General features: G+C 30.9%; 1 protein-coding gene across 7 annotated transcripts in view; it reads right to left on the reverse strand.

The window, feature by feature from the left end:
* LOC117170707 (filamin-A) overlaps positions 1 to 15367 on the reverse strand; it is a 128792-nt gene that overhangs the window by 66842 nt on the left and 46583 nt on the right. For 4 of the 7 annotated variants that reach the window (XM_033357699.1, XM_033357698.1, XM_033357701.1 and 1 more), the window contains 7 exons: positions 13360 to 13498; positions 8129 to 8413; positions 7715 to 8025; positions 7168 to 7594; positions 5626 to 5841; positions 5011 to 5398; positions 1880 to 2452 (listed from right to left, as the gene is read on the reverse strand). In XM_033357699.1, coding sequence (XP_033213590.1) covers positions 1880 to 2452; positions 5011 to 5398; positions 5626 to 5841; positions 7168 to 7594; positions 7715 to 8025; positions 8129 to 8413; positions 13360 to 13498 — 2339 coding nt within the window. The remainder of the gene's footprint in view (positions 1 to 1879; positions 2453 to 5010; positions 5399 to 5625; positions 5842 to 7167; positions 7595 to 7714; positions 8026 to 8128; positions 8414 to 13359; positions 13499 to 15367) is intronic. The other 3 variants (XM_033357703.1, XM_033357702.1, XM_033357704.1) reach the window with 1 other exon arrangement.

Below are 15367 nucleotides of genomic sequence, written 5' to 3' on the forward strand. Positions count from 1 at the left end.
ATTATTAATTATTAATAATTAATTATATACATACATACATACATATATATATAATTAACTACATTCTCGCGTGCGAAACTCAAAAGTCAGCTTAATCTACTTTCTATAGTAAATCAAATAACTTCTACTTGATAAAGAAATAAACCATATAGAATAAATTGGCGATTAATGATAATTTTAATTGTAGTATTATTATTATTTGTTAATAGTTAATTGAAAAGCAGCGTACACACATGTTTTCAAATTCATAGCACAGCAAACGCACAATTGCTAGTAAACCGAATTTTTCCAACATTCTTTGAGTATATTCTTTAAACATGCCATATACATACATACAAATATTATCAAAAGTTTAAGCCGAATATATGCAGTCCTTATATTAGTATATATATAATTTAATTGAAAGATGACTTTTCTAACCATTAAAATTTAATTTGTTCTTTCAATTCAAGAATAGTATACTTAATTAAAAAATTAATTTCTTTAAATACGTTTACCATTGAACTTTTCATTGACTTTTTATGTATAATGAAAGTAATAATATTCGAGCAATTTATACAATAATTGAAAAATATACAGTCTGTAATTAACTACCACTACTATAACTAAATTTTCAAGGAATTTGTCTCTATTTTGTCCACATATATTATTTTTAGCAATTTCTTAAGACGCATCATATCTTATAATTACATAAACTTGACAATAAAAAGCTTCTTCGCAATAGATCGAATACATATGAAATCATGCAGGCTAAACATTAAAACTGTAATTCATCAGTAGGGGAGATAACCCTACAATAGACATTGAACCTACAGTAGATAATTCTTGATTAAAAATACTAGTGCATATTAAATAGTCTATTTCGTTTAATTTATTGTTGAGACACAATCCATGTTAATAAATTAAAATCAGAATTCATTATTTTAATTATATGTATGCCTTTAATTATTGGTTATCTACTTAGGATGGTCCCCCCTATATTGTTGATCAACAATAGTTTTAAAAATTTTAATGCACATTTTTAAAATGGAATTAAGTGAAAGCATACGATATAAACTTTAATAAACAAAATGCTTAATTGAAAATTTATTTTTTACTCCCTTCATCTGAAATCTAAAATTAAAATTGTTTAAATTTACAAATAATCAAGTTACCAAGTATTCGATTTTAGTGGGAGATTTTAAATCTATGTTTTCCCCTTTAAGAAATTAAAATACCCGATTGAAAAAGAACTATTTTCTAAACTTCAAGAGAATTTGGGCATCGAAAATCACAGAGTTCTCAGTTACGTTATGCTGCAAACAGAATAGAAAGCCCGGTTTCTCAATTGAATTTAAGGACCCGAACAAAAAAAGGGTAATTTTTTCAAATTGTTATATTTTTTATATAAATGTTAATTCATGTGCTGTGTATAAGTTATTATTTCGATCGAACCGAAATATTTATGACTTATTATTTAAATGATTACAAAACTTAGTATCCCTTAAATGTGAGCATCGACTGAAAAAAAAAACGAAAGTTATTTTTAAACATTACGTAAGTCCATGTGAGTTCTTGGGCATATGTTACGATCTAATTACTTGAATCCTTGAATCTCAGATTTTTATCAAATAAAATCTAAATATAAAGAAGCTAGAAAACCTAAAATTTCCCTAGAATTCCAGACTTGTGTCTTGTTGTTGAACAATTAAATACCTATATAATTTCATATACATTTTTTCACAGTAAACTTCATGCAATTTTACTAGAGCACACTTGGGCTTCAGTGATTAAATGCATCCGAGGTATTAAAAAAACGTAAAAAATCACACACATGCACGATTAGTTCGCGACAAACGAGAGATCCTCTAGAAGTCTAGAGTCTAGAGCGGCTGCTGACCGTGAGCCTGAATCCCATTTCCGGAGACCTTGATCTTGGTGAGGTCTGCATCTGGAATGATGATAGCCTGAAAGGGTGAGCCAGGAATATGTTGATCATTGAACACGATATTGATGCCATAATCGCCAGGTTCGGTTGGTAAGTAGGCAACTGAGCAAGTGCCATCTCCGTTGTCCCTGCAATTGATAGCAGCTTCACAAGGTCCTTCGACTGTGACGCCCAGGCCACCCTGGCCAGCACCTCGAGTGTCGATTATAAATTGGGCATGCTGATTGACCGTGCCCTCCGAGAGCCCAGGGCCAGAAGCTCGAACCTTGCTGGGGTCACTTCCGTGGACGCAGGTCAAACGGTATGGATAGGGAGAAATAGGCTCACCACCGAAGCTTATGCCAAGAAGGTATTCGCCGAGTTCGGTGGGTGTGAAGTTGACCAGGTAGCCGTCATGGCTTGGCATCACGTGGGCTTTAATGCGGTGTCCAGAAGGTGTTGTGATTGCCACTTGGAATTCCGCCACCTTGGCCACCTCCGGTGGTGTTATCACGCGGAATTGCTGCAGGCTGTTCACCGGTGCGGCTGCGAGCGTATCGTATTCACCATTGTCGTATGCTACTGGACCAAGCATTGCCTACCTGCGTCCGTGGAATGCTTCAATTCTGGGTGATGCATAAGGGGGAGAACTACTACGCAAGATCAGGCTGATCATCAAGGGCGGATTTTTAATTTAATGGAAATACTCAAGGTTCCCCTTCATTTGGCAGAAGTATTCGCAGGAACGCGTTGGAATGCATTAGTTTCCTTTACGACGAAGACTGAAGATCTGATTTTATGAGATAAAAAAAATTATTATATTTATTCCGAAGCAATGAAGATTTACAAACACTTTCTTTGAAATTGAATATAACAATTCCATGTAAGAATGAGAATGTGACCGAAAATTATTGCTTTTTTTAAAAGGATTTGCAGTTGAACAAGAGTCGAAAAAATTCAGCCCCAGTAAGATAAATAGATACAAAAAAAACTGTATGCCCAAACATTGGCAAGGACTGTCCATATTATTAAAGTCACAACAATCATAAAAGCAGACAAAAGCTCCCGTTCCCGCAAGACTTTCTAAAGTGAAATAAAAAATGCATACTCTACAATATACAATAATTTATTCTCCCTATTTATGCCACATAAAAATTGTCTATCAAGAGAATGCTTTTTAAGTGTAGGGACTTTCTAACAAACATTAGAGTAGTTTTTCAAATTGAAACATTATATAGAACATTATATGCAGATGTAAGAAATCTGTCTAATTTGGAAATTATTCTATTGGAAATTTTGTCATTTTAAAGTTGAATATATTTAAAAGCTTTCCAATTCTTAGAGATTACATATAAATAAAAGAGTAAAGTTCACGACATTTAAAGCTATTTTATTTTTATATAAAATTTATATAAAATAGCTTTTGACATTAAAATAGGATAAATTCCTTGGAATAATGCCAATTTAAAATCCCTTAGCTACAGACAAAACATTTTGTATGTACTGCTATTTTATGATCTTTATATTGTTAAATATTTTGACAATAGCACATTTTTAAACAAGTTAAACATGTCTTTCAAGAATATTCTCAAGTTTAAACCGAGAAAAGGCAACATGCTTTTATTAGCCTAAGAACAAATTAGTATGGGTTTTGGTGTTTGAAAATCGTCAATTTTGCCTCTTTGTAAGAGAGTTTTACATAGCTAATGAATTTGGTTAAGGGTTCTCTACTTCAGAATATTTTTGAAAAATATAAGTAAGAGATTTGTTGTTATAGAAAGTGCAAATCATTTCCTTGAAAAATTAGCGAGATACTTCTATTTTTTCTTGAAAAAAATGACTTTTAATGCAGAGATTTTGTATTTAAATTCAGATTTTTAAATTATCATTTTTTTCAATTCGAATATTAAGTATAATAAGTTTTAGTCATAATAATTTTCTCTACGTAAACATATATTATTTAAGAAACTGAAAGAGTCTAGTTTTTTTAATTCCCCTATATGCCAAATGAAGGGTTTATTTATGTCCTGCTCTTCAAGGATAACTATAAAAAAATGCTCTTTTCACTCAACATATTTTCGAAGAAAAATATTACACTGTGAAAAATCTACCAATTCGAATCAATCTCTTTTCATTAAACCACTTAAATATTCTCTCTCCAACGAACGCATTGAGTAACAGAATTTTCTCAAAACTCTTGAGTATGCATCACTGTTCATTTACATAAATACACTTATGTTAGTGCAACGAACCGATGCGTGGTCCAGTAGTATACAACGCAGTTTCCCGTTTACCGTTTGCCAATTTCAACAGTCTATACAGAATACATACTATTTATATCAGACTAATTTACAATCTATACTTCTAGTGAGTCATTTGTTAAAACCCAGCTTCCGATGAAAATTTGAGAAATTTTGAAACGTTTTAAGTTTTTCGTTTTTTTAAATTTATTTTTACTCAAACTTCAACCAATTAATTTAAACAAAAGCAAAGGAGAGCGGTATTTGGCATCTTTTGCAAAAGCGTAAGCTTGGGTTACGCACTTGAAAAGAAAATTATTTCAAATCAATAGCTTGTTTCAGTATTAAGAGATAAACATTTTTCTTTTAGCACCTCCAGATAATCAAACTATTGATTTTTAAAGCTGTTTTCCACAGTGCAGAAAAACGTGAGCCGTAAAATGGAAGCAGCAGGTTTGTGATTAGTGAACTCGACTCGTTTAAACACACTGGTCTAAATATATTTTTATATTTCAAATTTTTGTATTAAAAATCTAGAAAAGAAAAAATATAATAATTTAAACAGTCATGTTGCCTTCGGAAATAAAATAAATGACACAAATATTTTACTCCCTGAGACGACATGACACCACGAATCACGAAATTTCCGTCCATGGTCTAAAAATAAACTCTACATTCCTATGAAATTTCACTCTAGAATCTTGGGTTTAACCTAAATTTGAAGACTCAGTATTTTGAGTATGAATACAAAATTAGTTAGAAATTGCTTTCAAATAAAAACATTTCTCTAAAATATGGAAAGTTCCACGGAAAAATATCCTGACTTTAAAAAGTATAGATCCCCAAACTGAAAAGGACACTTACTTGGTGAGAGTCCATCCACTTTAATTTTCGACACGTCTACATGGGGTTGGACATCGACTTTAATTGGAGTGTTAGGTACTTTGAGTCCTCCGTAATTTAAATTGACGGTGTATGGACCAGGCGTAGGTGCAACATAGTCAACCGTATAAGTTCCATCCTCGTTGTCAGTTAGCGAAATAGGAACATCACGTCCCTCCGGATTTTTCATGATCACGTCTAATTCTCCTGGACCTGCCTCGCGGCAATTAACATTGAAATGCGTGGGCAAGTTTGATTTCACGTTCTTTTCCAGTCCCGGACCAAATGCTGATACCAAAGCTGGATTTAGTGGAGCGATGACTTTGACTCTGTAAGGCGATTTCTTGGTAGCGACTCCGCCATAGTTTACCTACGAAGGAAATTAAAATTTGTAGATCAGCAACAACTTTTAAAATAATTTAGAAGAGCACGAACTCGTTCGTTTTACTTTGAAAGGCTCTATCTGGAGTGGGAACTCGGTAAGTTAAAAAAAACTTGAAATTGTATTGGAAAATGAGCGCCTTCAGAGTTTAAGCAGAAAATTACTTTCTTTGCGTTTGCAATTATTAATATTTATATTTTACGATTTTTTAGTACCATCACAACATGTTGAGATCCAGAAGTAGGTGTATAATGGCATTGAATAGTTCGATCACGTTTGTCATCCACTTTTAGCGGAACTACGCGTCCAAGACCGTCTTGAATTTTAACTTCCAATGGTGCTTGACCAGCTTTTCTTGAATCAACGGTGAAGTGTGTTGGCTTGTTTGATGGAACACCATCTGGTTGGATTCCTGGTCCGTGAACTTCAACCTTCAGAAAAAGAATAAATAAAATAGTTCCCTTTGACTGATTATATAAATGTAATGTTCAATATTCAACTATTTGGCATCTCGAAGTTATTGGAACAAAGTTAATGTAAAGAGCAGTGAATATCAAATGATTTTAATAAAGAACGTTATACTGAAGTTTAAAATTAATTATTTACTCTAAGATTTTTTATTAATGTAGAATTCAAATTCAAATTTTTTCCCAATAGTTCCAAATTGGTGGCGTTCTCGTAGCTACCCACACTCGTATTCGCATTTTTATATTTTTTAGTTACATCACAGGTCCTTAAAGGACCTGGTGCTAAAGCCACTTTAGGGAAAGGGCCGAGTACAGTAGTCAGTCAGGGTTGCTCACCAGTTCAAAAGGCTCCCTTTTTAGAAGTAAATATTTTTTCTTTTTAGTATATTCAAATTAAAGCTTCTTTACAAAAATTGTTTTTTTTTTAATTATGGTTCATTGCTAAAAAGTTAACCATTTTTAATTCCCAGCCATCTTTTACATGTTCTTCGATTAATACATTATTTTCTAAGACCGTCTAAGTAAAGTACTTATACTAAAGCACAATTTAGAAAAGTTTAAATACTTTAGACGACTTTTTTTTAGAAATTACAAATAAAAAAAGTACCGGACATTGAGTCTAGTAACGCACATGTCTCAAACCATAAATTGAAAATGAAAAATTGCTTGGTTTTGGTGCAGTTAAAAATCGATTTATCATCGTTCATTTCAAATCAAAGTAAAAAATTATCACTATTTTTCCACAATTTTTTGTTGTATGAAATGTCCGGCAACGCTTTACATTAATATTTATTATACCACACAATGAGAGGATAATTTGAAACTCTGAAGTAAAAAATAATACAAATATTGCATATATTATTATTTTATAATACAAATATTTACGCCGGTTTCGAAAGATTTTTTCCCAAAATCTCATTGTGTAAGATGATTAATTTTTTGGCAATCACCCTTATATATTTTATTTTCTGCTTTTCAGTCTTCTGCAAATGTTTTTTTCTCAAATTTTCCGCATTTTCGAGCAGTTTAATTCATATTGTTGGGACTTTCTAATAATTTAAAAATACAATATACGCATTTATGCAAAGTTTCAAATTAATTGGATATGCGGAAGAGTGTCAAAATTGAAATACAAAATTTAAGTCTAACGTACTGAAAGCAAGTCTAATAAAAGCTAGTAAAATATGAATATTTTTGTTTCCATTTGGTTCAATTTAAAAGGCTATGAATTATTGTTTTCTTAGCAAGGATTTCTTCTCCAAAATGTTAAACAAAAGAGTTTCAACTGACCTTATCCGGATCAAAATCAGACTTTGGAACAATGTTGGCGATGTATGGTGATTTAGGGATGTCTTCGCCATCACAGAGAATGTGCACTGCATAAGGTCCTGCAGCTGTCGGTAAGTATGAAACATCCGCAGTTCCATCCCCATTATCAACACAGTCGATTTTTGCCTTAGATGGACCCTCGATAGAAAATCCGAGTGCTCCAGTTTCCCCATTTGTATCGACTGTGAATTTGGCGGGATGTCCAACTACGCCTCCGTGCAATCCAGGTCCGAAAACTCGGATTGCTGATTCTTTGTAGGGACCTACGTTGACTTCAAAGGGAGATTTGGGGATTTCCTTGCCTCCATAGGTCACCATTACCACATGTCGACCATCCTTCACTGGATTGTAGACGCAATTGTAAGTCGTCGCGTCCACTTTCGTCAACCTGAAACGGTTCGAAGATTCTATTAGATAGTTATATTGCAAACGAAATTATACTGATTTATTCAGGAGCAATTAATCTGTAAAGTTTGTTGGATTAACAGTAAAAATGCAAAATACTGACTGTGCTGGTAAATTTACTCCGCCCGGACCAATCACTCTCACTTCCGGTACACCTTCTCCAGCGTCCTTGGTTGTAATAACAAAATCAGCATCGTCTTTAACCCGAACACCATTGGATAGAAGTCCTCGCCCATAGGCCCTGCATTTTTTTGCATCAGAGACTGGTGCAATATTAACACCCATGGGGCTTCCGGGTATAAGTTTACCAGCGAAGAAGACGTTTACAGAATGTAAACCAAGTACAGGTGACACGTATTCGCATCTCCAAACATCCGGAGAGGTTTGACGTAACTTTGCTGGTATTGTGTTTTTCTGAAAGAATAGAGATGTTATGTAAAAATGTTAAACTGGTACATTAGGACGTTATATACGGTTTTGATGAGAAGAATTGAGAGAGATTGTAAATTTTAGACACCTGTGGATCGAGGACAATGACTTCTGGTACACCTCGACCAGCATCCTTGGTGAATACGTCGAAGTAGGTTGGCCTATTTATTACGTTACCAACTGGCTGAAGACCAGGTCCACTTGCTGTAACCTTGCTGGGATCTCCCGCATGACCTTCTACCATTACTGGGTACGGACTTTTGGGTATTTCCCTTCCTGCGAAGAGAACCTTGACCTTATGCGGTCCTTCGGATTTTGGTGTATAGGAAACTGAGTAAGTGAGGTTCCTGTCCTGGTTGAATTTAATGTTCACCTATAGGCATAAAAATAAAAAGAACATAAGAAATAATAGAAAGTAGTAAACATTTATTAATTTACCTAGACAAAGTAAATATAGCTAAACGTCAAAGAAATGTAAAAAAAAATTGTAACTTATTTTGTACCATCAACTTATATTACCATTATTATTATTCAAACTACAAATTCTTAATACAGTGTATAGATGTACTCGTTAACCCAGTCATCAGAATCGTCCTCGTTTTAATTCATAAATTTCTATATTAAATATTAAATAATGAATTATAACAATATAATATATGAATGAAATATTTGTATTGAAAGTATTAAAAACTAACTTCAATGCCTTCAAATTAAGATAATGGTGGGATTTCAAATTCTTTTCATTTTAAGAATATATACGTTTAACAAAATTAAACGCCTTTAAAATTAAAATCCAAATTTGACTCTTCAAATCATACAATTAAAGCACCGAAAGCTAAACAGTGCTAAGCCCAATTTTTAACGAAATTTAGTTTTCTTAAAAAATCTTACTTTCGTGTTTTTATTACATATATGTCAGTCAAAAAAATAAGGGTTTGAAGTTATTTACCCTAAAATGTAGCATTTAAATGTATTGAAATATTTTTTTATTTCAAATAATTCAAACTATGAAATGAATTATACTCAGCTATTCAATTTTTTAAACAATTTGACGAAATTCGAGGATTTTTACAAGTATTTAACAATTAGTGATATTATCGCCAAAGTTGAAAAATATTGTACCAATACTACAAGCGTTCCCTTTTTCTAGTAAATAGTACTATTTTCTTACTAAAGAAATAAAAAGATGTATTTCCGATTATTTTACTAAAATTTATTTATAATATCGGAGAAAGATTAACGGCCCTGATTCTAGCGCCATTTCGGATAAATTATTAGATGAACATGTAGTGTCATCTATTTTTTCACACAATGGTTATTAAACTGATCTATTGACCTACACAAAATAAAATAATTTACCCAATCGATTATAAATTGTTCCTCTATAAAGGTTTTTTGCTTTTCCTGCAAAGTTAGGTTGATTAGACTTGGCATTGTTTAGCTCTCCCCAATACAAATTTGAACCTTCAAATTAACAATTTTATTTATTTTTATTAATTAAAAAAAAAATAAGTGAAATTAAATTAAAATTAAAATTTTTTTTATTTAATTTTTATATTGAAAACAATCTTAAATAATGTTTCATTAAAATTTCAATGCTTCCAACTTAAAAAAAAATTAATGCAATTATATTTTCTCGGTTACTCTGTGATTTTTCTAAATGAAATGCAATACAAATAGAAACACTTCTCTATCTAAAAAACATTTTTAAATCTTAATCTGTAATTTTAATAATTTAAAAACAGTTTCAAACAATTAAATACTGCGTAGAACCTGGAGTCCTAAATTTTGAAATGATTTAAAAATTGAAATCTTTTGTAAAGTTCATTCGGCTCCAAGTTGGAAAATTAGTAAGCCTTTAATTGACATTCGGATTGAGTCAGAAAATTAAACAGATTTTTACAATTCATTGCAGTTTCAATCTCCATTCATAAAAAAATGTTGTACTTTCTATTATTGAAACGGTTTTTTATTTGAATGAAATCAAAAATTAGAAGGATTTTGAAATTCAAAATTCAAATCTAAAGATCAGTTTCAAATTACTATTTCTAATTTGACGTTCGTTTTGACGTATTTTAATGTTCAAATACTGGATGTAGGCAATTTACAATTGCAATTGCGTTACAAATTTTATAGGAATAGAATAAAAAGCGAACGACGGAAATGAGATCAGCAAACTTCCTCCCCAAATTCAACCACAGTACCTGCATTTCGGATGACTTTACTAAACATCCGAAAAAAATCACAAACGCCTTGTTTGTCTGCTTGTTGTTTAAATTTATTGCAAGAAATTTGCAATATGACATATAAAATAGATGTACGTAAATTGAATTTGGGAAGGCAGTATTCAAAGATTTCAATAAATTTGGAATGTTAAAACAGATACATTATACATATAATGGGTACGCTCGATTTGCCGAAGTTTGTTTATAAAATATCGAGCGTGCAAATATGACTTCATAGTGCGTAGAATTTTTTCTCCTTGATTGGCTTAGTCGCATTGGCTCAAGCCTTCGCGAAATAAAGAACAGTTTTAAAACAGTCCAACAGTTCTTTCTTTATTCAAGTTCTAATAACAATATATTTTTAAAGACTATTGAATTAAGATCTTTTTCAAAACTGTCAGGTGAACTATCCTCAACATTTAAAAGAATTCAAATTTATGAGATGTATTTTAATGAAAAGAATTGAATCATACATTGTAAGTTCTTAATATCTGAAAATATTTGTTTGTGATTATAAATATTTCTATATGAAATTGATTCCAAAATAAATAAATATTAATAAATTATGCTTTGTGAAACAGGAACTCAACATGGTAATAATTATCTCTTTAACGAATCATTTTTTCATTTAATAACTGAACTAAAACTCAGCCCTCTCTTCGACTTATGTAAGTACTTTTGTGACGTTGATCGTGCCCATAAAATATATATCCTATACTAATTATTATAAGTCTGACAATACATACAAATTATAATTTAATTGCCATACTTTTCCGAATCAAAGTTCAAGTACATAATACCTATTTTTAAACCACAAAAACAGGGGAACTTTACAACTATCGCTTTTTCAAGTATTGTATTATACTTGTATATATATATATATATATACTTGTATATATACTTGTTTATATTGGTTAACATTATCATTACTTTGATATTTTATTTCATAAAAAAAAAATTCTGTTCTTTCTCTATAAAATTAATTGTTATCGCTTTAAAAATACGACATGACTAATTAATCAGATTAATATTTTATGAACAACTTTAAGATCATCCTTTTATTTATAATTTATTTGTTTTACACGTTAAGAATTTAACGAAATTATCATATATTGGTTAAGAATAAATATCTCTTCACTAAATAGCTGATCTTGATAATTAAACGTAGAATTCAATAAATTCTGATTTCATTATTTGTTATAAGCCGATAAACCGAATTTTTATTACTATCTTTGATATTATCGGATGTTGGTATAATCTCGCATTATTAGCAATAAAATGCAAGTATAATATGTAATACTCTAAAAATAGCTTCTATTCTGATACGACTTCGGTTCTTTTAGTTAGAATCTAAATACCTGAAGAAAGTGAACTACCTTTTTTTACATTCTCATCATTTATGATCGAGAAAGTATTAGAATTGTCGGAAATTTGACATCACACTTTTCCAACGGATCTCCACTTTTCGAGACCCCCTGAATTCGAAAATCAGGTTTTCATGATGGCGTCTGTCTGTCTGTCCGTCCGTAAACATGATAACTCTCGAAAAAATGAACGAATAAAATCCATCTTTGGCAGACTTTTTCTAGGTCCTAAAAGAAAGGACGAGTTCGTTAACCAGCCATTTTTGATGAAAATTCAAAAAGTGAGCGCATTTTGAAAATGTTTGAGACCACTTTTTTCTGAATTTGAAAATTCTATGTACGGATATTTATAGTATTGAAAATAACAAACAATTTATCCTTATTACTTTTTTAGATGAAAAGAAAATTCTCAGAGTTATAGCTTTATCAACATTTTTTTAATCAACCGAAAATCAAAATTTGAAGCCGAAAAATGCACGATATGAAAAAAAGTCAAGAGAAGAAAAACATTTCTTTTTGAAATCCCTACAAGATTATCATAAACAATTTTCGGATTTTCTTCAAAAATTGAAAATTCAAATTTTGATTGCACAAAAAATAATGGAAAATAAAAAATTCCATTTTGTGGACAAACTATGCAGGAAACAAAAAAATATGAATTAAGAAAAATGGTTATCCCAAAAAAGATCTACAATTTCGTTAAGAATCACTTCTTGATAGGACGCGTAGTTTTTGTTTTATTCATGAAAAATAACGTTGAAAAAGGTAAAATAAAAAAAATGTATGGAAAAACGACAAAAGTTACGAGAAAAAATCCAACAAAATCTGTTTACAAATGTCTGTCGGAAATCGAGCGCGCAGCGCGAGTGTAACGATGAGAATGTACCTCAAAGCCTACAGAGCTTTGAGAAACTTAATCTTTGACTATACTTAATTAAGTAGACAATTCAGAATATGAAGACGTATATAAATACTGCCATCTAAAAGAGATCTTTTTGATAAAGTTTTTTTCAAGCATTCCAAATGCAAAGAATAAATATCCGAGCGCGAAGCGCGACATTCAACCGTCGCGCGCCCTAGGTGCGCTCCAACTTGCATCTATTCTCTTCATACTAATATCTATTCTCACATTTTTCAGTTAATTTATCAAAGCTTAGGGATCTTCAAGTATTACTTGGGGGGGGGGGGGGAATTCTGAAGTGGAATATTTAATTTTTAATCAAACAATTGATCAAATATTGTTAGATATGCAACGATTTAGTGTCACTATAATTGTAGAGAAAGCTTAAAGTGTGAAAGGAAATCTATAGATTCTTAGGTCAAAATTCTAAGGACTCGAAGGACTGTCATACTGGTCCTTAGGTACATCTGTCAGTCTGAGCGTGACCACCGGCGCGTAAAGTCTATCCTCAGAGTAATTTAGTAATTTATTCTTTTTGCATTGCCATCTTAAGGTATATTTCTCACTTCACAATGATTCCCGAGTTTCAAGTGTATACCCGTTTACTTGAATAAACCTATGTGTTTTATAAAGCATAAAGTGGTGTTCTTCACTTGTGAGTGTCAGTGTGTCAAACCCTATTTTTCTATTCCCATTTATTCGTCTTTCGATTTATTTAGTGTTTAATAATCTGCACATTGCCGATAAATATTAAATTATTGAAAATAAGTATTGAATCATTTAAAAAAAGTGTTAAATTAAAACAAAAATATATTAAATAAATAATTACTGGAAGCTTATTGCCCTTGGGGTCATCAACAGATACATCCACCTTCCCTTTGCCAGCTGAGAAAGTCTCGACGGTGAAATTGGCTGGTGCACCAATAATTGGACCCGTAGGTTCGATTCCTGGTCCGTAAGCACGAACTCTATGTAAACAGAAATTCAATTAAATTTCTGATATTATGATTATTGTCATAGTTAACGCTGGTTAGAACCAAGAAAAAAATTTAAATGCCAATCGGTTATAAATTATAAGCACTACGCATAGCATTATTTAATAATAGAAGCTAGAGGTTTGCTCCTGTAAAAAAAATTCTTCATCAAGTACAGTAGCATTTTTCTGTAAAGCTTAAAAGTAAACAAAAATAGCTCAATAGAGAATCAGAACCGCATTTCCTAAATACGGCGATTATAAAGTATGTACAATGAAAATAAGAAATCCATCAAAAGATTTCAAAAGACATATACATATTTACATAGCAAACTGTGTGGAAGGGAGTGTGCCTGAAAAAAGAAATTTTTTTAAATTTGAAAATCTGGTGCTAACAGAGATTCTTTGGAAAGAGTACAAGGAAAATTGCATCAAGTGGATTATAGAGGAGAGTGTTTTTTAATCTGAACAAAATTTGTAAGTATTAAAAATCTCATGCTAGAATTAATTATGGAAAAAATGCTTAGTTTAGCAGCACTTAAAATGCACTAACCTTAGTCACTAGGTTTTCTGTGAGCATTTTCAATGTAAGCAATAAAAAAATGATACATGTTTTTATAAGAAGTGTCACATACAAGTGTAGTTGTTTTAAAAAATGTTCTCCTTTTTTCTTTCTGATTTGTATAATGTCAAATTAAATTTAAAGGAAGAAAACAGGCAAAATTATCAGGGCCAGCGAATGTCTTACATATTCAAACCTTAAAAATTGCAGTCATTTTTAATATTCAGAATTGTACAACTTACAAGTTCAGTATACTAAGCACTTAAAAACGAAAATTATTTCAATTTCAAAAACTTTAAATTTAACAATTTCAAACTCAAAGCGTTTAGAGTTAAATAATTTTGAACGTCAAGTGCTTAGAATTGTAGATTATGAATTTAGAAGTATTTAATATTTCACAATTTTAAATTTAAGCCCTCGAACCATTAAAAACTTTCATTTTACCCTTTTGAATAAAATAATTTCAATTATAGAGGGCTTGTAAACTGAACAGTTTAAAAATCTAACAAATGCCTCTACAAGTTACTCCACTATTCAAGCGTAAAAGGTAGAATTGTACAAGTATCAGTGATTTAAATTGAAATTGGTAAATTTTGAATACCTATTATAATTTTAAACTGCGTAGATTCTAAGGGTTCAATAAACTAGAAATACACTTTATAAAAGTTTTCAATTTCACAATTTTCATTTTTAAGGCTTCTAAATTGAAATTCGGAATATTTTAGAATGCGCAAATAAAATTATATTATTTTCAGCCATACACGGGATGAAAGAAGAATCCCGAAAATAAAATTTAAGCCATTACAAATTTCCGAGCAATAGAATTCCCGACAGTTTATGATATTACCGAATTTGAAAATTCCCGAAATAAAAGTATCCACACTATAAGATATCCGTTACTGTGAAATTTACTACATTGGGAAATTCCCGAATTCAAACAATTAAAAAATTATTAAATATTAATATAATAAAATAATTTTTAAAATACCTTTATTTGACGACAATATTTTTCATTTGATTTATTATTAATTATTTTTTGTTATTATTTAGCAGTTCTTTCAATTGTTTAGATTCGGATATTTTATCAATAGAAATTTCTCCTTTATTGGCAATTCTATTTAGGATATTTTATTTTCTGGAAATTTTACAAGGTTTTATACAAGGTTCGCTTGCCCTGAAAAGAAATTGAATGCTTAAATTGAAAAATAACGGACAATTTTATAAATAAGTAAATAAACCTCTATTCTATATTTTTACTTTGTAAAAAATAAACTGAATATTATCCAGACCAGCGGTAAACGA

The sequence above is a fragment of the Belonocnema kinseyi genome, chromosome 4 (assembly GCF_010883055.1).
Source record: "Belonocnema kinseyi isolate 2016_QV_RU_SX_M_011 chromosome 4, B_treatae_v1, whole genome shotgun sequence".
NCBI lineage: Eukaryota > Metazoa > Arthropoda > Insecta > Hymenoptera > Cynipidae > Belonocnema > Belonocnema kinseyi.